The sequence below is a fragment of the Macaca nemestrina genome, chromosome Y, assembly GCF_043159975.1.
Source record: "Macaca nemestrina isolate mMacNem1 chromosome Y, mMacNem.hap1, whole genome shotgun sequence".
NCBI lineage: Eukaryota > Metazoa > Chordata > Mammalia > Primates > Cercopithecidae > Macaca > Macaca nemestrina.
Genome location: NC_092146.1, coordinates 3,574,654 through 3,598,758, shown reverse-complemented (window position 1 = coordinate 3,598,758; position 24,105 = coordinate 3,574,654). Strand labels below are relative to the sequence as shown.

The window sequence follows — 24,105 nt, the reverse complement described above, 5'->3', positions numbered from 1 at the left end:
TTGATAAAATTTAACAAAAAATGGGAAGAAGTGAAGTTTTACTCAACTACCACTGTTCCTGCTCTTGGTGGACCCGCACTGGGTATGTAAAGAGACAGGGGCATTGTGGGGAACACTGGAAGGGGCTGGGAGCTACATAAAGAGAGGGATGTTAGATCAGACAGGACCAAGATGGTCACCGCTGGTTCCCTACTCTCTAGGAGAAAAACAAGGAGAAGTGGCAAGAGACCAGACTTTGATTATGCTTCTGGTGTGTTCTATTTTTGCAATTCCTTTTTTTGTTTGTTTGTTTCCACAGGACATTGGAAACCTCTCGCCCTCTCCCTCCGCCCCATATACATCTATATATATATAAAATTATTTTTAAAATTTTTTTTTGAAAGGGTCTCACTCCTTCACCCAGTCTGGAGTGTAGCAGTGCAATCACAGGTGACTGCAGCCTCGACTTCCTGGGCTCAACCAGTCCTCCCATCTCAGCCTCTTTAGTAGCTGCAACCACAGGCACAGGCTACCAAGACCAGCTAATTTTTTAATTTTTTGTAGACATGGGGGGTGTTACTACATTGTCCAAGCAGGCCTCAAACTACTGGCCCCAACCAATCCTCCCACCTCAGCCTCCTGAAGTGCTGGGATTACAGGCATGAGCACCTCACCTGGCCAAACTCAATCATAAAAGTGCTTTGCCATCCACTTGATATAATGTCACTCGACTCAGACAGGATTTGGGGCCTGAGACAGAGGTTCTATACAATCCTTTCCATTTCCTTCCAGAGCAGTTGGCTTCTGAGGTGCTGTTTCCTTTGACACTACCCTGTCTTTGAGGGACAGGGTGTCCATTCTAAGTGATTCATTCTTAAGCAGAGCCTCATTTTCTTGCTGAAGCCTTTTAAAGCCTGCCTCTGGTGTGTCAAACACAACACAAGCTCAAGCCAATAAAACACGACCTTATCTTCTGTTCAGACTAAGAACCTCTGGTTAGGATGGGGTGCATTCGCCACCAAGAAACTCAACTGAACGTAGCCAGTGGCCCCATAAGGGGCATATTCAAAACAACCTGGTCTGTCGCCCTGAAATAAGTCTTCTCCAAACTGAACTTCCACTGGCTCACAAGAAAATAGGCCATGGAAAATAAAACTTTAATTCTCAACTAGATGCATTCAGCTCTAGTTTGTGCCCAGGGGGCTGGTGCACCCATTAACTCATCTGAAAAATACAGGGAAACAAACAGAAATCAGTGCTTATTGCAGTAAAAATGGCTACCAGCTGACCACATTGGGTAAGGCAGCCAGAAAACCAAAAGCATTCTTATATTTAACAAAGTATCTTTTCTCCCTATTGCAACAACCTTAATAAAATGTGCATCCAAAGTTGCCAATATCCAGCAACTATGTAAATGTTCGTAAAGCAACATGCTCAGAACTGAAAATGCTGATGTTAAAAAGGACTTACAGGTTGAGCATAACTTAAGCAGGAGAGAAAAGATAAAACTCTGCTAAACCCATCAACAGTTCTACGAGCCACAGAACTAGGAGGATCCTTCTTGACAAATTCCAAAACTGCTCTCTTATAAAATACGATGACAAACTCATTCATTGGCTCATTTTAAACATAACATATCACCAAAAGAATAAAATACGGCCAAGAATCATTAAAATGTGAAAAGTAGAATACTTAAAATATTTTCTTTTCTTATGGAAAAGATAACTGTCCAAAATAGTTTATGCACAGCACATGTAATACCACAATATGGTATCCTGCTGAGTGCGTGTTTTCATGGTGATTTTAGACACTTTAAAATAAACACACCCCATGACGAGGCAAACGGTTTACTTACTTTACATGGAAATCCAAATGTCTGGGGAAATCTATTTTGCCTGCAAGAATTTTCTGATAAATGCCAAACGGGTTGTCATCAAAAAATGGAGGAAACCTGTTAGAAAAACAAACATGTATATTTAGTGGGGAGTAAGCATGGAAAAAAATCCCTGCTTTGTAACAATAGCTATTTCTGCTTAACACAGGCAGAAGATAATTTATTTCACGTGCACTCTTCCCCGCACACTGAAGTTGTCACGATCTGAAAGCACGTGACACTCAGATGATTCTAAGAGGCAAGGCATCGTGTGCCGCAGCCCGATGTAAGGGAAGCTCCCTTGGAGAGAATATAAAGACTATTTGAGAGGCAGAAGGCAACTCCTTTGAGGCAGAAGGCAACTCCTTTGAGCATCTTATTCAGAGGGGCCACCAGCCCATTCCTTAACTGTGCACTAAACACTGGATGGAAATGCTCTCTCATGTTTACCGGGGTGAATCCACCACCGTGACCAAGCATGGAACTCAAACGTCTCAACAGCGAAAAGATAAGCAGTCCAATTAAAAAATGGACAAGTGGTCTTCACAGACGTTTCTCAAAAGAAGACATGGAAAAGGCCAACAGGTATATGAAAAAAATGCTAAGTGTCACTAATCACCAGAGAAATGCATATCAAAACCTCAATGAGGTAACAATCATCTCAACCCAGTTAAGATGGCCATTACCAAAAAGACACTGTAAGCCCAGCACTTTAGGAGGCCAAGGTGGGTAGATAACCTAAGGTCAGGAATTTGAGACCAGTCTAGCCGACATGGTAAAACCCATCTCCACTAAAAATACAAAAATTAGGCAGGCATGGTGGCACACGTCTGTAATTCCAGCTACTCGGGAGGCTGAAGCAGGAGAATCACTTGAATCTGTAAGGTGGAAGTTGCAGTGAGCTGAGAACAAGCCATTGCACTCCAGCCTGGGCGACAAGAGTGAAACTCCGTCTCAAAAAAAAAAAAAAAAAAGACACATACACACAAAAATAACAAATGCTGGTGAGGGTGTGGAGAAAAGGGGACTCTTTTTTTTTTTTTTTTCAAGACAGGATCTCGCTCTGTCTCCCAGGCTGGAGTGCAGCGGTGCAATCTCAGCTCACTGCAACCTCTGCCTCCCAGGCTCAAGCGATCGACCTGCCTCGGCCTTCCAAGTAGCTGGGACCACAGGCGCCCACCATCACACTGGCTAATTTTTGTACTTTTTGGAGGGGGCAGGGGGTTCACCATGTTGCCTAGGCTGGTCTTGAAGTCCTGGGCTCAAGTGATCCACCCAGCTTGGCCTCCCAAAGTGCTGGGATTACCAGCATGAGCCACCGTGCCTGGCTAGAAAGGGAACTCTCATGCAATGTTGGTGGGAATGTAAACTAGTAGAGCCACCATAGAGAAGAGTATGGAGGTTCCTCCAAAAACTAGAAATGGAACTCCCACATGACCCGGCCATCACATTACTAGGTATCTGTTCAGAGCAAAGGAAGCCATGATATCGGAGAGACATCGGCACGCCCATGTTTACCGCAGCACTATTCACAACAGCCACGATAGGGAATCAGCCTAGGTGTCCACCCGCAGATGAGCAGACAGTAAAGAAAAGGTGCTATCTACACACAGTAGAATACTATTCAGCCGTGAAAAGGAATAAAATCCTCTGATTGGCAGCAACACGGATGAAACTGGAGGACGTTACGTTAGGTGAAATAAGCCAGGAAAAGAACATTAAACAGTACTTGTGCTTACTCATACATGAAAGCTATAAAAAGCTAATCTCCTGAAAGGATAAAGAATAACAGAGGATACTAGATTCTGGGAAGGGAAGAAGGGAAAGATAGGGAGAGGTTTGTTAAAGGATACAAGAAGGACAGGCGCGGTGGCTCAAGCCTGTAATCCCAGCACTTAGGGAGGCCAAGATGGGCGGATCACAAGGTCAGGAGATCGAGACCATCCTGGCTAACACAGTGAAATCCCATCTCTACTAAAAAAAAAAATACAAAAACTAGCCGGGCGAGGTGGCGGGCGCCTGTAGTCCCACCTACTCGGGAGGCTGAGGAAGGAGAATGGTGTAAACCCAGGAGGCAGAGCTTGCAGTGAGCTGAGATCGCACTACTGCACTCCAGCCTGGGCGGCAGAGCGAGACTCCATCTCAAAAAAAAAAAAAAAAAAAAAAAAAGGATACAAGATAGGAGGAATATGTTCCAGTGTTCTATTGCCTTGTAGGGTGATTTTAATTAGCAATAACATGTCATACAGTTTCAAACACGTACAGGATATTCAATGTTTGTAACACAAAGAAATGGTAAATAATTGAAATGATGGATATGCGCTAATTAACCCTGATCTGATTACTCCATTCTTTGTATCAAAGCATCACTAGGTACCCCAGGAATACATACAATTATTATGTGTCAATTTAAAAAATAAAATAAGCCTGGGAAATATGGCAAATCTAGTCCTTTAAAAAAAAAAATTAGCTGAGTGTGGTGATGCACAAGTGTAGTCCCAGCTACTTGGGAGGCTGAGGGAGGAGGATCGCTTGAGCACAGGCGGTCAAGGCTGCAGTGAGCGGTGATCACATCACCACACTCCAGCCTGGGTGACAGAGTGAGACCTTGTCAAACAAAAAATAAAAAATAAATAATTAAATAAAATAAATAAAATGAAATAAAATAATAAAATATAGGCTGGACGCCGAGGCTCATGTCTGCAATCCCAGCACTTTGAGAGGCTGAGGCACGCAGGTCACTTGAGGTCAGGAGTTCCAGACCAGCCTGGTCAACATGGTGAAACCCATCTCTACTAAAAATACAAAAATTAGCTGGACATGGTCACTGGTGCTTGTAATCTCAGCTACTCAGGAGGCTGCGGCAGGAGAATTGCCTGAACCTGAGAGGCAGAGGTTGCAGTGAGCTGAGATCATGCCACTGCACTCCAGCCTGGGTGACAGAGCGAGATGGAGTACATAAATGAAATAAAATATTAAAAAATTGTTAAAATAAAGTTTACAGTGGTGAATACGCCACTATGGCCAAGAATAGAACACCTTTCTCGAGGCTTCCTTCAGTCTACAGCACAAGCAGTACCTGATATGTCCTGCCTTGGAGAGCTCGGTACTGAGCCGGTTTGCACAGCACTATAAGGCACCCTCAATAAACTGCAAGTGAACTACTTTTTTTTGAGACAGGGTCTTGATCTGTTGCCCCCAGGCTGGAGTACTGCAGCGTGATCCTGGCTCACTGCACTGAACCTTGACCTCCAGTGCTCATGCTATGCTCCCACCTCAGCCTCCTGAGCAGCTGGGGCTACAGGTGCACACCCCCACACCAGGCTGATTTTTTTCTTTTTTTTTTAATTTTTGGTAGAGACGACATCTCACTATTTTGCCCAGGCTGGTCTCAAACTCCTGGGCTCAAGTGATCCTCCCACTTCAGCCTTCCAAAGTAATGGGACTACAGATGTGAGTCACCACACCCATCACTGACTTTCTTGATACTCCTCATTCATGGAACAGTACGTGGCACGCAACAGGTGATCAATAAATGTGTATAGGCCAAATGAAAGAGCCTGAGTTTATCATATTTTTCTTTTTTGTGAGACAAGGTTTGACTCTGTCACCCAGGCTGGAGTGCAGTGGTGCAATCATAGCTCACTGTTGCCTTGAACTCCCCCAGGAGGCCATCCTCCCACCTCAGCCTCCCATGTAGCGGGGACCACAGGTGTGTGCCACCATGCCTGGCTAATTTTTTGACTTTCTATAGGGATGCGGTCTTACCATGTGACTACTTTTAAGGTGCAGGAGCAGAGTCTGTATTTGCAGCTGAGACTGGGAGGTCTGCAAAGCTGACCAAAGCTCTTTGCCCCAAGAAAACCATTTCTTGACCCCTGAAGACCAGGAAAAAGACAGAAATACATGCAAATACAGCCTTGAAAATAGCGGTGCGTGTGTGAAAACAAGATTGTCATGCTATGCTTTGTTGACTGTAGTAAAAAGATTGCAGTCCTGCTGCAGAAACCAACAGACTTTAGTAATATCTAGAAATTTTAGAAATACATGAAATAAACTAAAAAACATATATACTTAAAACTGCAAAGACCAAGATAAATCCAAGAACACCTAGAAGTCAACTGTATTAGTCCATTTCCAGTCTGCTGTAAAGAACTACCTGAGACTGGGTAATTTATAAAGAAAAGAGGTTTAGGCCAGGCGCGGTGGCTCATGCCTGTAATCCCAGCACTTTGGGAAGCTGAGGAGGGCAGATCACGCGGTCAGGAGATTGAGATCATCCTGCTAACATGGTGAAACCCCTTCTCTTTTAAAAATACAAAAAAATTAGCCAGGCATGGTAGTGGGCACCTGTAGTCCCAGCTACTCAGGAGGCTGAGGCAGGAGAATGGCGTGAACCCGGGGGCAGAGCTTGCAGTGAGGGGAGATCACACCACTGCACTCCAGCCTGGGTGACAGAGCGAGACTCCGGGTCCAAAAAAAAAAAAAAGAAGAAGAAGAAAAAGAAAAAAAAGAGAAAAAACTTAATTGACTTATAGTTCCACATGGCTGGAGAGGCCTCAGGAAACTTACAATCACGGCAGAAGGCAAAGGGGAAGCAAGGCACATGACTAACAGTGAGCAATGGAGGAAGTACTACACTTTAAAACCATCAGATCTCCTGAGAACTCTCACGAGACAGTACTAGGGCAATGTTGCTAAACCATCAGAAACCACTCCCATGATCCAACCACCTCTCACCAGGTCCCACTTCCAACAATGGGGACTACATTTAAACATGAGATTTGGGTGGGGACACAAAGCCAAACCACATCATCAACCAGTAAGTGTATACTACACACCAACATGTCCGGGGCACAAGTTGTACTTCTGACATTTTTTCATACTGACCAGGAAAGAGACTCATATTGGCTTAAAGTGATGTTTTCTATTTAGCTTCTTTTGACTTAGATACTCCAATTCAGGTATTCTAGCAATGGAAATACCTTACAAAATGGAGCTTTCAAATGATACCCTCACTGATGATCAGAAATGCCAATGAGCAAAAATAATTCTCTTGTAGATTCCAAATCACTTCCTGACCTTAACGAAATTCAGTGGAGTGGGTGGAATGAGAGGTCTCCAGGAAGTTACATCTGTGATCCTGCCCCACCAACCTGTGAATGGGACCTTACTGGGAAATAGGATCTTTGCAGATAGAATTAACTCGAGGAGCTTCAGATGACATCATCCTAGAATAGGGTAGGTCCAAATCCAATGACAGGTATCATCGTAAGAGACTGAAGAGGAGGCACACACACAGAGGAGAAGGCCACATGGGGACAGAGGCAGAGATGCAGTCATGTGGCCACAAGCACAGGGACTCCTAGAACCCCCAGGAGCTGGGAGAAGCAGGGAGGATCCTCCCCTAACATCTCCAGAGGGAACTGGATACACCTGTAGTGGACTGAACTGTGGCCTTCAGAAAGATCCATCCACGTCCTAATGCCCAGACCTGGAATGAGACCTTATTCAGCAACAGGGTCTTTGCAGATGTGATTAATTGAAGGATCTTGAGATGAGAGCGTCCTGGATTAGGGTGGCCCTAAATCCAATGACAGGTGTCCTTCCTTCTAAGAGACCAAAGGGGAGACAGAGACATGGAGGAGAAAGCCACATGAAGGTGGAGGCAGAGACTGCAGTGATGTGGCCACAAGCCCAGGGACTCCTGGAGCCCCCAGGAGCTGGGAGAGGCAGGAAGGATCCTTCCCTGGAGCGCAGTCCTGAGGCACTTTGATCTCAAACTTCTGGTCTCCAGGACTAGGTGAGGATAAAATTCTCTTGTTTAAACCTTCCAGTCTGTGGTAGTTTCTAACAGCAGCGTCAGGACGTTCATACGTAGCACTACACTCATGAACTATCCAATACACTGCAGTGAAGAAAAATTCGAAGAAAAACAAAGAGGAGAAATACAAAGTACAAAAATGGAAATCAATGGCAGAGGTGACAGAGAAGTGGGGGTAGGGGTTACATGAGGAAATGAAAGATACGAGAGAAAGGTAAATGATTAGGTATGTGCAATGTGGCCTTAACACAGCATATCTTCCTTCTTAAATAACATTTCAGTTGTTCGTTTTGCACTTTAGCATGAAAGTAACTTTTCCAATAGCGTCTCTCTTTGGTCCACTGGTTCTGCAGTTATGAGCCACCACAACGTACTGATAAACCATCCAGGCCAGGCTGGGAAACAGAGCTCTGAGTACGGACACTTGTCAGATCTGCGTGTCCGATCTGCGTCAACGCTGCCGCCTCAGACATGAACAACCTCCTGAGCCTGTCCTCCCTCACCCATCCGCAGCATTCTCTGTAACAAAACTTGGGGGACTTGTATTCCTGTTTCTCTCTGGGTTTGGGTGGCGACCCTGTCTGAATACATTCAGCTGTGTGACTTGATCGGGGAAATGCACAAATACAGGAATGGAGCATTAAACTCCAGGAGGAAACGTGTCATACATACCTAAAAACATTTATGGAGAATATTAAACGAAGTGCTCTTGGACAGTAGACATTACATAAGATCATGGGAAAGGTATTTAATAAGCAGAAAAAAATAAATAATAAGTGAGCACTAACTGATGATCTTGACCGGAAGAAAAAGCAGAGTGTGTGTGTGTGGGGTGTGTGTGTGTGTGTGGTGTGTGTGTGTGTGTGGTGTGTGTGTGTGCGTGTGTGTGTGTCTGAGAAACAGCACTCCCCCGGACGCCTGGGCAGTGCCCTCTGAAACCCTCAAATTTCTGTCTCTAAACATACAGACTGCTTCCAATTCTTACCAAGTGGAGAATAAATTATCATTATATGGCATTTGGCATGATTAAACAAGTTAAATTGATCTGTGGTGACAGCTATACTTGCAAGAACAATCTGCTAACCAGCATGAATGCAAGTTCAAGATTTTCACCTTAAAAATTAAAGTCCAAGTTAGGCACAGTGGCTCATACCTGTCATCCCTGCATTTGGGGAGGCCAACACGGGAGGATTACTTGAGCCCAGGAGTTCAAGACCAGCCTGGACAATACAGCAAGACCTTGTCTCTACAAAAAAATTTAAAAACTAGCTGGATGTAGTGGTGTGCACCTGTGGTCCTAGCTACTCAGGAGGCTGAAGCAGGAAAATCACTTAAGCCCAGGAGGTCAAGGCTTCAGTGAGCTATGATTGTGCCACTGTACTCCAGATTGGGCGACAGAGTAAGACCCTGTCTCAAAAGAAGAAAATACTGGGCACAGTGGTTCGTGCCTGTAATCCCAGCACTTTGAGAACCCAAAGCAGGAGAATTGCTTGAGCCCAGGAGTTCAAGACTAGCCTTTGACAAAACAATGAGACCGCATCTCTACAAAAAATTTAAAATTAAGCTGGATGTGCTGGTGTGTGCCTGTGTTCCCAGATATAGCTTTCTGTGGTCCCAGGAAGCTGAGGCAAGAGGATCACTTGAGCCCAGGAGGTAGAGGCTTCAGTGAGCTATGATTGCACCACAGCACTCAACTACGGACACAGAATAAGACCCCATCTCAAAAGAAAAAATTGCTGGGTGCAGTGGCTCATGCCTGTAATCCCAGCACTTTGGGAGGCCGAGGTGGGTAGATCCCTCGAGCCCAGGAATTCAAAACCAGCCTGAATAACACAGCAAGACCCAATCTCTACAAAAAAGTTTTTTTTAAAATTAGCCAGGCATGGTGACGTGTGCCTGTTATCCTGGCTACTCAGGAGGCGGAAGCGGGAGGATCACTTGAGCCCAGGAGGTAGAGGCTGCAGCAAGCTGTGATTGCACCACTGCACTTCTTCCTGGGCTGGGACAGAGCAAGACTGTTTCCCAAAAAAAAAAAAAAAAAAAATTATTGCCAATTGTACCACTACCTCTATCATTTGCCAGTAAAATTTTAACACAATCATTCCACCTGTCTACATCTTCCCTTAAAATAGATTGTCCTGGCAGAGGTGGTGTTGAGAGGAGGTCTCTTACTCAGAGACCTCAGCTGGAAAAACACCCTCCTAAACTATCAGCTGACACTACCTACCCCAGTTCAGAATAACAGGGCTGGCCTTGGAAGACAGGTGCTTTGGAAATGCATTCAAGAGAAGAAAGGCAGAGGTTTTTAGAGAAAAGAAGAAAGTCGTCACTAGAATTTCATCTGACCTTGACTTCTTCCTCAAAGATTTCTGTCCTGATACCTTCAGACTAAAAACTAAAATCTAGGCTGGGTACAGTGGCTCGTGGCTGTAATTTCAGCACTTTGGGAGATTGGCCAAGGCAGGCGGATCACTCAAGGTTAGGAGTTTGAGAGCAGGCTGGCCAACATGGTGAAACCCCATCTCTACTAAAACTACAAAAATTAGTCAGGCATGGTGGTGCGCACCTGTAACCCCAGCTACTTGGCAGGCTGAGGCAGGAGAACTGCTTGAACCCAGGAGGCAGAGGCTGCAGTGAGCTGATATCACACACTGCGCTCCAGCCTGGGTGGCAGACAGAGAGTCCCTCTAAAGAAAATAATAATAATAATAATAATCATAATCATAATCATAAATACATATAAAATCTGTGCTCCTCAGATGAACCAGGGTGGGTGAGGTGGGAGATGAGACAGGGGAATTCAAGGGCCGGATAAAGCGGAAGGAGCAAGCACTGGGGTGTGTGAGGGTTGGGGCTGAGCGGAGAGTTTGAAAATATAGCCCCGGGCGCATTCGCGTGGGCATCACAGCAGTGGCTCTCAAAGTGCAGTCCCAGAGTGGCTTCCCGACCCCAATTTAGGGATGGGTGAGTTCGTTTTTCTGACTCCAGCTTTGAATAGTGATGAATTTTCTTCCTATGCCTCAACTCAGCAACACGCTATGCAGCACAGCAGACAGTCTGCAGATGAAGGGAGGAGAGGCCAGCAGTCCTGGTGAAAGCTGGACACTAAGAGATTCGCAAAACCCAGAAAACATGGCCAACCTCCTCACGAACGTTTTCTCTCTGTCACCCAGGCTGGAGTGCGGTGGCGAGACCACAGCTCACTGCAGCCTTGACCTCCCAGCCTCAGTGATCCTCCCGCCTCAGCCTCCCAAAGTACTGGGACCACAGGTGTGCACCACCAAGCCCGGGCAATTGGTTTATTTCATTTTATTTTTTGTAGAGATGGGGTCTCACTATGTCGCCCAGGCTGGCCTCCAACTCCTGGGCTCAAGTGATCCTTCCACCTCAGCCTCCTGAAGTTCTAGGATTACAGGTGTGTGAGCCACCGTGCCCAGCCTGAATGGTTTCAACTCTAGAAAAGTGTGGTTACACACATTTTTCATTAAAAAATGCCATTTATGTTCACCTCTGTGATTATTAACTTCTCACATATATTATTTATGTATTCTGTTTATTTATATTTCAGTCCCACTTTAATTTCAAATGTAGTCAGCGTGGACAGCTGTAACACACAGAAACGAAATTTCTGCGGGTTGTTAATAACTCTGAGGTGTGTGATGAAGGGTTCCCGAGGCCTGCATGTTTGAGAACCACTGCACAATGCCTAATGCTCCCCATGGAAGAGGCTCCACTGCAGACAGATTCCACCTTCTCTAGAATCTTCTGCACCCTGTCTGCTATGCCATATTGTCTTAGTTGACACCTGTGAAGAAAATTCATCACTATTCAGATTTATCTTTGGAAAAATGATCTCACTCATCTGCTAAAACACACTTCAGAAACCCCACATTCCTCTGGGATGCCACTTTGAGAATCCCTACTGTCATAACTAAGACAAGATGCCATGGAGGCTTTTTCTTACCCTAAACTCTGCTCTATGCCTTGTGTGCCTGTGTTTTGTTCTTGATGCTTTAGCTGTTTGTTTGTTTTTTTTCCTTTTTTCCTTTTCCTGACACAGGATCTTGCTCTGTCTCCCAAGCTGATGTGCACTAGTGCAGTCTCAGCTCACTGCAGCACTGACTTCCTGGGTGAAACAGTCCTCCCCCTCAGCCTCCTGAGTAGCCAGGACTACAGGGACATACAACCACATCTGGCTAGTTTTATTTTTATTTTTTGTACCAGTAGGGCCTCACTATGTGGCCCAGGCTGATCTCGAAGTCTTGGCCTCAAGCAATCCTTCTATCTCAGCTTCCCAAAGTGCTGGGGTGACAGGCGTTTGAGCCACTATGTCCAGCCTTTACCTAACTTTTTAGTTAAACACTGTGGGAGAACAAAAACATGGAAATGGATAAGAAAGAGAACATGGTGGGAGAAATCAGAGCTGAGCTCAGGCCCTGGAAAGTGCGTAAGTGATTTTATTTCACAATGTGCCACACAATTTTCATCTGATCTAAACACGCCTCATTCCATGAAAATAAAATCTGCATCATGATATGATCTCCTTCCTAATCACATGGCAGATTTTACCAAACAGATGTTTTCCCTGTTCTTAGTGGAAAATTCAATCAGTAAAAGCAATAAAACAGACAAGGCACAGCCTCACTTGATCCTGCTAAGAGTGGGAATCCATCAAATGGAGCTGGAATAGGGAAGGTGCAGACACGGGCTGTGAAGGGAGCAGGAGGACTCTGACTGCAGGCCGGCTCCACTTATGTGTGCAGCAACGCCCTCCCTCTAGCCACCAGAAGTTTCTGGGTTGGAGGAGGTGAGGAGAGCAGCTTGGAAGCATTGATCTCAGAGGCAGGCAATACATACAAAATCAAGATGGTTTCAGAGCTGCTAAGCAGTATAAAGAAAACAGATGGGCTGATCGGACAGGGCATGGCCCAGGAGAACAGGGAGGCCCCAGAGGGCTGTGGGAGCAGGTGACAGGTGAGCCTGCTGCATGTGCAGTGGAAGAGAAAGGGCCAGCCCCAGGGATGCCTGTAGGCAGGGGGATAGGTCGGGCTTCCAGGCATGTTTAAAAAACTGGGGGGAGACAAGGAGGGGCCAGGCTGTTGTCTAAAGAGGGTGGACCACCCACAGTCAGATCATCTCAGAACCTCATATGATAACGAGCTTCCAATTCTACTCCAGTCATCCAGGAAGCCACATGTGGGCTCTCAAGAGAAGAAGGACACAGGTAGACAGGACGCCTGCAGCTGCTTCAAGGAAAAGGTACTGCAGGCAGAAGGGGATGCAGAAGTCAGTGAGAAAGCTGCCTCCTGCATGTCTGTCGAGGCAAGAGCTCAGGCCAGTCAGAGCAGAGGGAGAGCCCAGAAATGCCTGGGGAGAGTTGGGGTCGCAAGGCTGGCCACTCTCAAGAAACCCACTGGTGCGAAGAGACACAGGTTGCTGAGAAACGGGGAAGAAAAACGCACTCAGAAATAGACTCTAATTAGGAAAACCGAGAATAAAAATAGGTTTACTCTGAATCAACAGCTCCCTGTCTCATGAAAGGCACAGGTCAGCAGATTGGGGTCTGGATTAGGAGATGGTTATTCATTTAATTATTCTTTTTTTTGAGACACATGTGTCATTCTGTTGCCCAGGCTGGAGTGTATTGGCACGATCTCGGCTCACTGCAACATCCCACTCTGAGGTTCAAACGATTCTCCTGCTGCAGCCTCCCAAGTGGCTGGTATTACAGGCTTCTACTACCATGCCTGGCTAGTATTTCTTGATATTTTTAGTATAGACAGGTTTTCACCATGTTGGCCAGGCTTGTCTTGAACCCCTGACCTCAGGTGATCTGCCAGCCTCGACCTCCCAAAGTGCTGGGACTATATGCATGAACCACCACACCAGGACTAATTATTAATTTTCAGTTAGCCTAATGATATATTATAATTAGGTTATTTTTCATTCTATTGTATTCTAATATATTTAAATATTCTAATATACTATAGCCCATTAACAATTCTCATAACTTTATATAACAATTCTAATACAGCAATTCTATAATTATAATATTCTTTTTTTTAAATTTATTTTCATGTATTTTAACTTCAGCATACTGAGATTAACATTGTTTTAACTATATTCTAATAATTTTGTTATATTCTAACAATATTATGTTCTAATAGTATATTCTATTCTAACAATACGCTACTCTACCCAATCGGATACAATGAACACTCCTTAGGCAATGCTGCCCTCGTGTGGTCAGTGTCATCACAGAGGGAAAATGTGGTGCCTTTCCCTGGGTGGATGCCAATCAATATGCGTGGTTTTATTTATTTATTTTTTTTGAGATGGGAGTTTCGCTCTTGTTGCCCAGGATAGTAAGTGCAATGGTGCAGCGCAATCTCAGCTCACTGCAGCCTCCGCCTCCCAAGCAATTCTCCTGCCTCTGCCTCCTGAGTAGCTGGGATTACAAACATGTGCCACCATGCCCAGCTAATTTTGTATTTTTAGTAGGAACAGGGTTTCTCTATATTGGTCAGGCTGGTCTCAAACTCCCAACCTCAGGTGATCCGCTCACCTTGGCCTCTCAAAGTGCTGGGATTATAGTCTTGAGCCACTACACCCGGCCTGCCTAAGTTATTTTTAACCTTTTGGGTTTGCCTAGGACATCATGGGTTTGGGTGCATATTGAGAAGTTTGATTCTGATTTGTAGGCATGTCTCAGCAAAGAGTGATGGAAAATTCAACAGACCAACGGGTAGGTAGGTAGGTATAGGTGTTTGATAGCTAGACAGACAGAAAGCTAGAGACAGATGGATAGGTATGTAGGTAGGTGAATAGATGACTGACAGATAAATAGGTAGGTAGATACACAGAAAAGCAGGAAGATGAATAGGTAGACAGATGATTGACAGATGGACAGGTAAGTAGGTATTCAGTTACACAGAAAGGTAGATGATTAACAGATGGATAGGCAGAAAGATAGATGAATAGGAAGTAGGTAGATACACTGATACATGAATGACAGATGACAGGTAACTACATGGTAGGTAGGCAGATAGATAAAAACATCATAAAGAGATGGATAGAGAGATGGATATATAAATATCTAAATGAGAGCTTGGACAGATGATAGATAAGGCTAAATGGAAAAACAGATATTTATATACATACATAAAAGGTAGACCATATAGACAGGGATGGATGGATGGATGGATGGATGGATGGATGGATGGATGGATGGATGGATGGATGGACAAATGGATGGATTGTTGGGTGGACAGACAGCTGGACAAAGGAGTGGGTGGGTGGATGGATGGATGGATGAATGGGTGGGTGTGTGGATGGATGGACAAGTATGCAGACTTAGATAAAAAGACAGGTGGGTAGATTGATGGATGATAAATATACACAGATAGCCAGACACAATGAAATACAAGTTTTCGCAAGTTCCATTCTTCTCCTTTTGCTTCTCATCATGGAATTCTTTGATAGTGCTTGTTTGACATCGTTCCAATCCCTAAGCTAGTAGGGAAATTAACGGATGCACTTTCTTCAAAAAAGGCAGCAGAGATAAGCACATGGGACTATGACCCCTGTCTGCTCCCCAAACAAAAGTCAGTGACTGCTTGGATTTCCTAAGGTGGATGTTAGAATGTCACATGCTCCACACCCCCAGGAACAAGCGCTGGGTCTGGGTGCTCCCGCCAGCAGGATCTGGCTGAGACCCGCCTTCCAGGCAGGAGAATGCCTCTCCTCCTTCCCTCCTTTGTTTCCAACTGAAAGGGAAGGTTTCCCAGTAAAAATCTCTGGTCTTGACCCCCTGCAGGGAATCAGAGAGATGTGAGCAAGGACCTGGCTTTTGCGACAACGGAAGGATACGCTGGTGTCTGTCTTTGAGACTCAGGGACAAGCAGAAAAAAGAAGGAAACAGGAAAAGAGAGAACATAGAAGGCAGAGCATCGGCTGTGGCAAAGCACGGCAGAGGATCCCCCAACCGGTGTTCTGGGCCCTCGCAGGCTGGGCTTCCTCTCGTCTTCATCCCAGAGAGGAGAGCCTTTCGTGCAGAGCCACACAGTGCAACAGTTCCTCTGCACACACATAGCTCACTCCTTTCTACAGGTTCCTTTCTGGAAAAGTGCCACACTACTGAGTCGTCTTAGGGAATTAATGGACATGCTGGGTACTAACAATGGAATGAGGATGACGCCCACGTCCTGGGTTTCCAAGTGTTGCATGCTTCCTTTGTGTTTCTGGTCAAGTCATAGTGGAGTTGTCCCAGGCACATGCTAGACTTGAACACTCAATCATGCTGACATCCCAACAAATGACCGACCTCTCTGTTATGTGGTGGCAGGGAGGACGGCACCTCCCCTGACTTCCAAATGTCACCCAACACAGGGATCACAGGCGCTGGAACCAGAGCAACTCCATCTTGAACAGGGGGCGGGTAAAATGAGGCTGAGACCTACTGGGCTGCATTCTCAGACGGTTAAGGCATTCTAAGTGACAGGACGAGATAGGAGGTCGGAACACAAAGACCCTGCTGATAAAACAGGCTGCTACTAAGCTGGCCAAATCCCTCCAAAATCAAGATGGCGACAACAGTGACCTCTGATCGTCCTCACGGCTCATTATACATTAATTATAATGCATTAGGTACTAAAAGACACTCCCGCCAGCGCCATGACAGTTTACAAATGCCACGACAACATCAGGATGTTACCCTATAAGCTCTAAAAAGGGGAGGAACTCCTCAGCTACAGGACTTGCCCACCCCTTTCCAGGAAAACTCATGAAAAATCCACCCCCTGTTTAGCGTACAGTCAAGAAATAACCATCAAAATAGCCAACCAGCAGCCCTCGGGCCTGCTCTGCCTAAGCAGTAACCACACTTTTATTCTTTTACTGTCTTAATACACTTGCTTTCACTTTATGGACTTTACCCGAATTCTTTCTAGCGAGAGATCCAAGAACCCTGTGTTGGGGTCTGGGTCGGCACCCCTTTCCTGTGCCACAGGTGTGCGGTTTTAGGAGAGAACATATTCTCACCTTCCTCGCCGGCTGTTCATGCAGAAGCCACTCAATTGTAGTTGGCTGATTTACCTTGACCCAACCTGTGCCCTCCTGAGCTCCGCAGGTTACTTCAGCAAGGGTCAGTGCAGAAGATTCATTTTTACTTTAATTTCTAAATTCTTTTTAAGACTAATTAAACACAGAAGTGATAAGGGGGAAAAGAGGAGAGCAAGGAGTTCAATCTGTAGCTAACTGTGAAAACCAACTGAGATAACTCACCACCTTTGGAGCAGCCCAGAACGTTAATTTTATATTTAAGGAAGATATGGATATTTCAATATAAAAATCTCAATGGGCATGCATGGGTGGTTCCTTCACAAGTTTAGGTTTTTTGCCTCTTATTCAAACAAACTCAACTGCTAATTCACATTGCCAACCTCAGCAGGGCAGCAGATGTGTGTGCAGCCACACCGTGTGTCTGTGATACTCACGTACTGTTTTCAAGGTTACAGAAAGGCCGAGGGGATGAATGGGTGGGGGAAGGGGGTGCTGGCCTGTAAGATGAAGATTCTCTACGGAGACTCCACTTACCCTGAGAGCATCTCGAATATCAGGATGCCGAGGGCCCACCAGTCCACGGCCCTTCCGTGGCCCTTGCTCTGAATGACTTCCGGGGCCAGGTACTCGGGTGTTCCACAGAGGGTCCAAGTCCTATATGGGCGACAGAGACAGACCCCACAAAACTCAGTGGTGCTTGGCTAATGCAGTCACCTTAGAAGCTCTGATTGTTACAATAACTTAGTTGAGTAAAACCATGCTCCCTTTACCCTCCTGTGCACACATTTTACTGTGTCAAGACAGTAACATTGTTTTTGCTGATTCCTTTCCATAGTAACATTTCTTAACTGGCTTGGAAACTAAAGAATTGGTTTTATCATCCTTGCTACTGTTGCTGGTACTGTTACCACTGTTACTCAGAAGCAAAAAAACTCAGACTTTTTATGAGTTATTTATACCTGTCTCAGTATAAATCATAACGAATTAAACTAAAGGAAAAAGAATGAGATCATGTCCTCTGCAGCAGCATGGATGGAGGTGAACAGGACATTCTCCTAAGTGGACTCACATCACACAGCAAATACGCCACGTTCTCACTTATATGTGGGAGCTAAACACTGGCTACACTCTTACACGGAGAGGAGGACACACAGATACCTGGGCCTGCCTGAAGATGGAGGGTGGGAGGAGAATGAGGATGGGAAAATAACCTGTCAGGTATGATGTGTATTACCTGGGTGACAAAATAATTGGTAAACCAAGTGGCATGCAGTTTACCCATATAACAAACCTGCACATGTACCCCTGAACCTGAAACAGAAGTTCTTAAAATGAATATACAAATAAATAAATAAAATGTTTTTTAAAAATCCTTTATCCCTCAAACAAACAAAAAAGTGTGGCACTGAAAAGAATAATTCAAGAACTCATTCAGGCTAGCGCAGGAGCTCATTCCTATAATCCCAGCACTTTGGGAGGCCAAGGCAGGTGGATCACCAGGAGTTTGACACCAGCCTGGCCAACATAACAAAACCTCATCTCTACTAAACATACAAAATTATCTGGGAATTGTGATGCATGTCTGTAATCCCACCTACTCGGGAGGCTGAGGTAGCAGACTCAGTTGAACCTGGGAGGCAGAGGATGCAGTAAGCCGAGATCACACCACTACACTCCAGCCTGAGTGACACAGGGAGACTCTTTCCAAAAAAAAAACCACAAAAAGTGCAAGAGAAGAGTCCATACTTGTAACAGACTGGATGGTCTGCAGAGCTTATATATGTGTTCTTTCACTCTTGACCTTCTGCAAAAAAAAAAAAATATTTATTGCCCCCTGGAAACAAGTGTAAAGACAGAAATATACTTCCTCCCCTGCATGCCATTTTAAAAGTGCCTGCTTTGTGCTCCGAAAACAAACTGGTGGCCTCAAGCAAAAAGTCTGTACTTCTTCCCCTAAGAAAGCTCTGGAATAAAAAATCACTTTCTTTATATCATACCTCTTGCTAACTGCACTCTGCAAATGGTGAGCAGCTGAACCTGTGTTTTGGTTACAGAAGCATCTGCTAAACAAAGTCAGGACAAGATAACAAGGACTGCAGCAGAAGATGGAAGCCTCATGGACTAGAAAGGAGCTGAGTATCATTAACGCCAGAGAGGGCGCCATGTCTAGGCCATATCCCATTAGCGTTCTACTGCTGGGTAGAATTTTGCTTTAGGCTTTCAGCAATTCAGACCCGTAGCACACCTCCAAGCCACATCCACCCTTCCTGACACGTGCTTGCTGTCCTGGTGTGTGGGGCCTGTCTGTAGACAGGCAGAAAGAAGCAACATCCTTTGAGGGGAAAAAAATACAGAGGCTTTGCAAAAGACCTTTCCCTCCCCCAGGCACATCAAAGAAAGAAGAAACTCTACTTTGTAATTTGAATGTAAACCGAACAAAAAGCAAGTTCCATGGAGTCTAGTAATGTACACGTTTATCCACTCTCAAGTTCTTTGCACAATATATCAAGCACGTGCAAAGCCTATTTTATATCCAGCACATGTTGCCTGAGTCCGCCCTGTTTGCAGTGGTGTGGGCATGTATCTTGGCTTCAGCTCCTCAGCTTCCTGCTTGCAGGAACCCACCCAAAATGTTGTTACTGTTATCTTTTCCTCCCTTCCCCACCACACCTCCATACCCCAATTCTTTTCAGACAACAGACTTTTCCACATTAATCTGTAAGCCCTTGGGATAACAACTGGTTGCCATACAAATTTCAAATTCTCTTGGCCATCCATGAAATAAAAGTACCACAAAGCCAGGCATGGTGGTTCATACCTGTAATCTCAGTACTTTGGGAGGCTGAGGCAGGAGGATTGCTTGAGGCTAGAAGTCTCAGACCAGCTTGGGCAACATAGCAAGACCTCTTCTTTACTAAAAAAAGGCCAGGAACGGTGTCATCCCTGTCATCCCAGCACTTGGGGAGGCAGAGGCAGGTGGATCACCTGAGGTCAGGAGGTCAACGAGACCAGCCTGGTCAACATGGTGAAACTCTGACTCTACTAAAAATACAAAAATTAGCTGGACATGGTGGTGAGCACCTAAAATCTCAGCTACATGGGAGGGTGAAGCAGGAGAATCACTTGAACCCGGGAGGTGGAAGTTGCAGTGAGCCAAAACTGCGCCACTGCACTCCACCCTGGGCAACAAGAGCAAAACTCCATCTCAAAAAAAAAGCCAGGCATGCTGACAGGTGTCTGTAGTCTCAGCTAGTCAGGAGGCTGAGATGACAGGATCACTTGAACCCAGGAGTTCAAGGCTGCAGGGAGCATGACAGTGCCACTGCACTACAGACTGGACAACACAGCAAGACCCTGTCTCAAAGAAAAAAAAAAACAAAAATTACTGCAGGCTCTGGCAGATACAAGTCAACAAAGAAGACAAGGAGAGAAATTAAGTTACCTTCCCATGGAGGAATATGGGAAGAGGCTTACTTTATGTGCAGGTCTCTGCACACTAGATCTAAGCATGGAACAAAGATCGCCTTGTGGTCCTATTAAGTGCTTCTCACCCATTAGACTTAAATCTACAAATGGAAAGTACAATGCACACTATTTTAGAAATGTCCTCTCCCCTGCCCCTCCCAGCAGAAACAACTCCAAGTATACCCTAGTTGATTCGATGCACAACACTTCTGTTACTCTACAAGACAACTGACTTATTGGCCTACTAATTTTGTATTTTCACCTGGCGAGTCCATCCAAAATTGCCTGAATGTAGCCAAAAGCACAGAACTTAGCTGACATGAAGCCCAAGCAGAGGTGGCCAGAAGTCATCCTATAGGCATTAGCTGCAACTTCCACTTACCTTTTGAAAGATGAGGCTCTTTTTGGCTCCATGTTAGGGTAAGGACACACAGCTAAGGTTGTGTAAGTTTCCAGGTTCTAACTTGCCTCAGGAAGACTTTGGCCCCATTAGAGTCACTCCTTCCTGCAAAAACCCCAATGCCTCACTAGATGTACAAAGAGACATACACTGCTATAGAGAGATGTCGACTGCGTGAGTATGAGATGAGACAGTCTGAGAGTTATGTCGACACCACTGGTCTGGGCAGTGAATTATCCACTTCCCTGTTCCTATCTCCTTTTGCTCACCTGTCTTTTGGGTAGAAGGAAGGTGACACCTGCTGTTCTGTTTTCTCACTGTTCTTAGTTTCATTATGGCTGGGGGAGGGGAGGGAGGAGGCCATTTTAATGAAGCAGAAACAGAGCTAAGGATAGGATTCTCTGTGAAGTATAGATATCCAATAACTCCTGTGTTCTGAATGCCCACACCTTCCGCCACACCTGCATTGGTTGAACTGTGCACCCCAAAAAGTCCTAAACCCCAGTATTTGTGAGTGGGACCTCATGTGCAAACAGGATCTTTGTAGCTGCAGTCAAGTTAAAAAGAGATCATCCTGGCTTAGGATGGGGAATAATTGCTTAACGGGTACAGGTTCTCTTTTGGGATGACGAAATGTTCTGGAACTAGAGAAAGGTGATGGTTGCACGACATGATAAATGCAATAAATACCACAGGATTGTGCACATTAAGATGGTTCAAATGTGCTGGGTACAATGGCTCAAGCCTATAATTTCAACACTTTGTGAGGCCAAGGTAGGAGGATCACTTGAGCTTCAGGGTTCCAGACCAGCCTGGGCAACACAGCAAGACCCTGTCTGTACAAAAATATTTAAAAATTAGCCTGGCCTAGTGGTTCACACCTCTAGTCCCAGGTACTCAGGAGGCTGAGGCAACAGGATTATTTCAACCCAGGAGTTGGAGGCTACAGTGAGCTGTGATTGCACCACTGTACTCCAGCCTGGCTGAGAGAGCAAGACCGTGTTTCAAAAAATTTTTTAAATGTAAATAAACAAAGACAGTTACTATGGTACATTTTAAAGGCATTTTACCACAATAAAAAGAGAAAAAGAGAGAGAAATGGATGACATCTCTAAGTTGAGTTTCAGTCCAGTCCCTTTACGTCCTAACATGTGGCATCACCAGCCTCACTCTCTGTCTCTCCTCACGGCTTTGTGTATGACGTGGTGAGCATGTCACTCACCTAATGGGCACAGTGGGGCTCAGGAAGAATATGGACAGCTGATGAGAGCTTTTACTCTTGATTTCAGAAACAAATGCATGTTTTTCCTTTTTATCAGAAAAGTATGAGACAGTGTTTTCTCTAGGTTTGATAATGCAGGAAATAGATGCTAGTCAGTACTCACAGGGAAAATACTACACACCTTTTCTTGTAGGATCATGGGTTACAATCAAGAAGTGGGGTGTGGGGGTTTTTCAGAAAAAGGAAAATTTTTCATCATTGTTGTTTTTTATGGGGACACAATCACAGTTCCTAGAACTGCCTGATGGAAACAAACAGTTGAGAATTTCAGGCCCGTGAAGGGAGAAGGTGCACGTCTGCAAGCATGGGACAGCTTCCAATAGCCAGCCCAGGCACTGGGAGGGGTTTCCTCTGTGACAATGGCTCCTAGACACCACTGACCAGCAGGGAGAAGGGTGCCTGTCACCAACCTCGGCACAGTAATACACACTTCCTAGTACGAAGTACAGCAAAATTAAACAGGGCTCAAGGGAAAGTAACACCACCAACTGCAAACAGACTCCACATCTCTCTTCTTCCTTTTTTGCTTTTATCAAACTCTTTAATTAATGAGGATGGTATCAAAATCTTGATAGGAACACATCTTGCCTTTTTTATTTTTTATTTTTTTGAGATGGAGTCTCACTCTGTCATCCCGGCTGGAGTGCAATGGTGCAATCACAGCTCACCATAGCCCCAACTTCCCATCCTGCCACCTCAGCCTCCCAAATAGCTAGGACTATAGTTATACCTGGCTCATTTTTTGTAGAGAGGGAGTCTTGCTATGTTGCACAAGCTGGTCTTGAACTCCTGGGCTCAAGTGATCCTCCTGCTTCAGCCTCCCAAAATGCTGCATTCATCACGCCCAACCTATGTCTTGCTTTTGATCAAATCTCATTTCTTACTATATCCATCTTCAGTCTTTCCTGGTAATTTAAATACTTTACTGAAATTCACTCTTCATTATTCTGACACAGTAAAATGAAGTCACTGTCACCAAATTTGGCAATAACAGGTTTTTCCTGCCAACTTCAACACTTCACCAAAACTCCACACCTCATCCCTCAAGGCATCATTCTGAGGCAGTAAAACAGTAATTAATGGGAACTTGGGAGTAGGAGAGTATAGACAGTTCTTGTCAGTTTTGTCAGGGGAAAAGTGAGAATAATTGCAACACGGAGGGTTCCCAGACTGTTTTGTTTAAAAACAAACAAACAAACAAAAAACACACACACACACACACACAGATACAACTGCCTCCTCAATCTGTCATCAGGAAATTACCTCTGTAACTGGCTCCTCCCACCCTTCCCACTTCTGATTCTCCAGTGTCTATTACACTCCTCTGTATGCCCTGCACACCCACAGCTTAACTCCCACCTATAAGAACACATCCTATTTGGTTTTCCATTTCTGAGTTACTTCACTTAGGATAATGGCCTCCAGTCCAATTGAAGTTGCCAGCAATCACAGCCCACTCAAACAAGGTCAACCTGGCTCTCTCATCCCTGGCTGCAAGTGTCTCCCACACATGAAAGTTAAACTCTGGTTCCCAGTCTTTCCCTGCTGACCTGCCACAACTACCACGATCTTTCTTATTGCCAAGCAGCGTAGATCCCGTCTGAGCTCACATTCCTCTTACCTGTCTACCAGCTTCTTGGCAAATCCAAAGTCTGTGAGCTTGATGTGGCCATCCCTATCCAGCAGGATGTTCTCCGGCTTCAAGTCTCTGTAGACGATCTCCTTGAAGTGCAGGTACTCGATGGCACAGATGATCTCCGCAGAGTAGAAGAGCCCCGTGGTGCTGGAGAAGCGCCCCCGGTTGCGCAGGTAGCTGAAGAGCTCCCCGCCCGGCACGTACTCCATGAGCATGTAGAGGAAGCGCTCGTCATGCCACGTCCAGAACCTGCGGGGACAGCACACGCTCAGGGCCCTGCCAGGGCAGGGCAGGGGTACATTGTCAGCTAGGTGTTGGGGTACAGATGCAGCTAGGTGTCAGCACACACTCAGGGCCCTGCCACAGGAAGGGAGGGGATATACCGTCAGCTAGGTGTCAGTACACGCTCAGGGCCCTACCACGGCAGGGCGGGAGTACGCCATGAGCTAGGCATCAGCACACACTCAGGGCCCTGCCTCAGGAGGGGACGGGATATGTCGTACGCTAGGTGTTGGGGTACAGATGCAGTTAGATGCCAAAATGTGTGTGCAGACAGGCAGTAATAGCTGGGGACAGATGCTGGGAC

The 24,105-nt window shown here is 45.4% G+C and overlaps 1 protein-coding gene across 4 annotated transcripts in view; it reads right to left on the bottom strand.

Annotated features, from left to right (window-relative positions):
* Nucleotides 1–24,105, bottom strand: part of LOC139360993 (cAMP-dependent protein kinase catalytic subunit PRKX-like) — a 99,629-nt gene that overhangs the window by 24,168 nt on the left and 51,356 nt on the right. For all 4 annotated transcript variants that reach the window (XM_071089489.1, XM_071089490.1, XM_071089492.1 and 1 more), the window contains exons 3-5: nt 23,505–23,768; nt 17,271–17,390; nt 1,835–1,930 (exon numbers count right to left, since the gene is read on the bottom strand). In XM_071089489.1, coding sequence (XP_070945590.1) covers nt 1,835–1,930; nt 17,271–17,390; nt 23,505–23,768 — 480 coding nt within the window. The remainder of the gene's footprint in view (nt 1–1,834; nt 1,931–17,270; nt 17,391–23,504; nt 23,769–24,105) is intronic.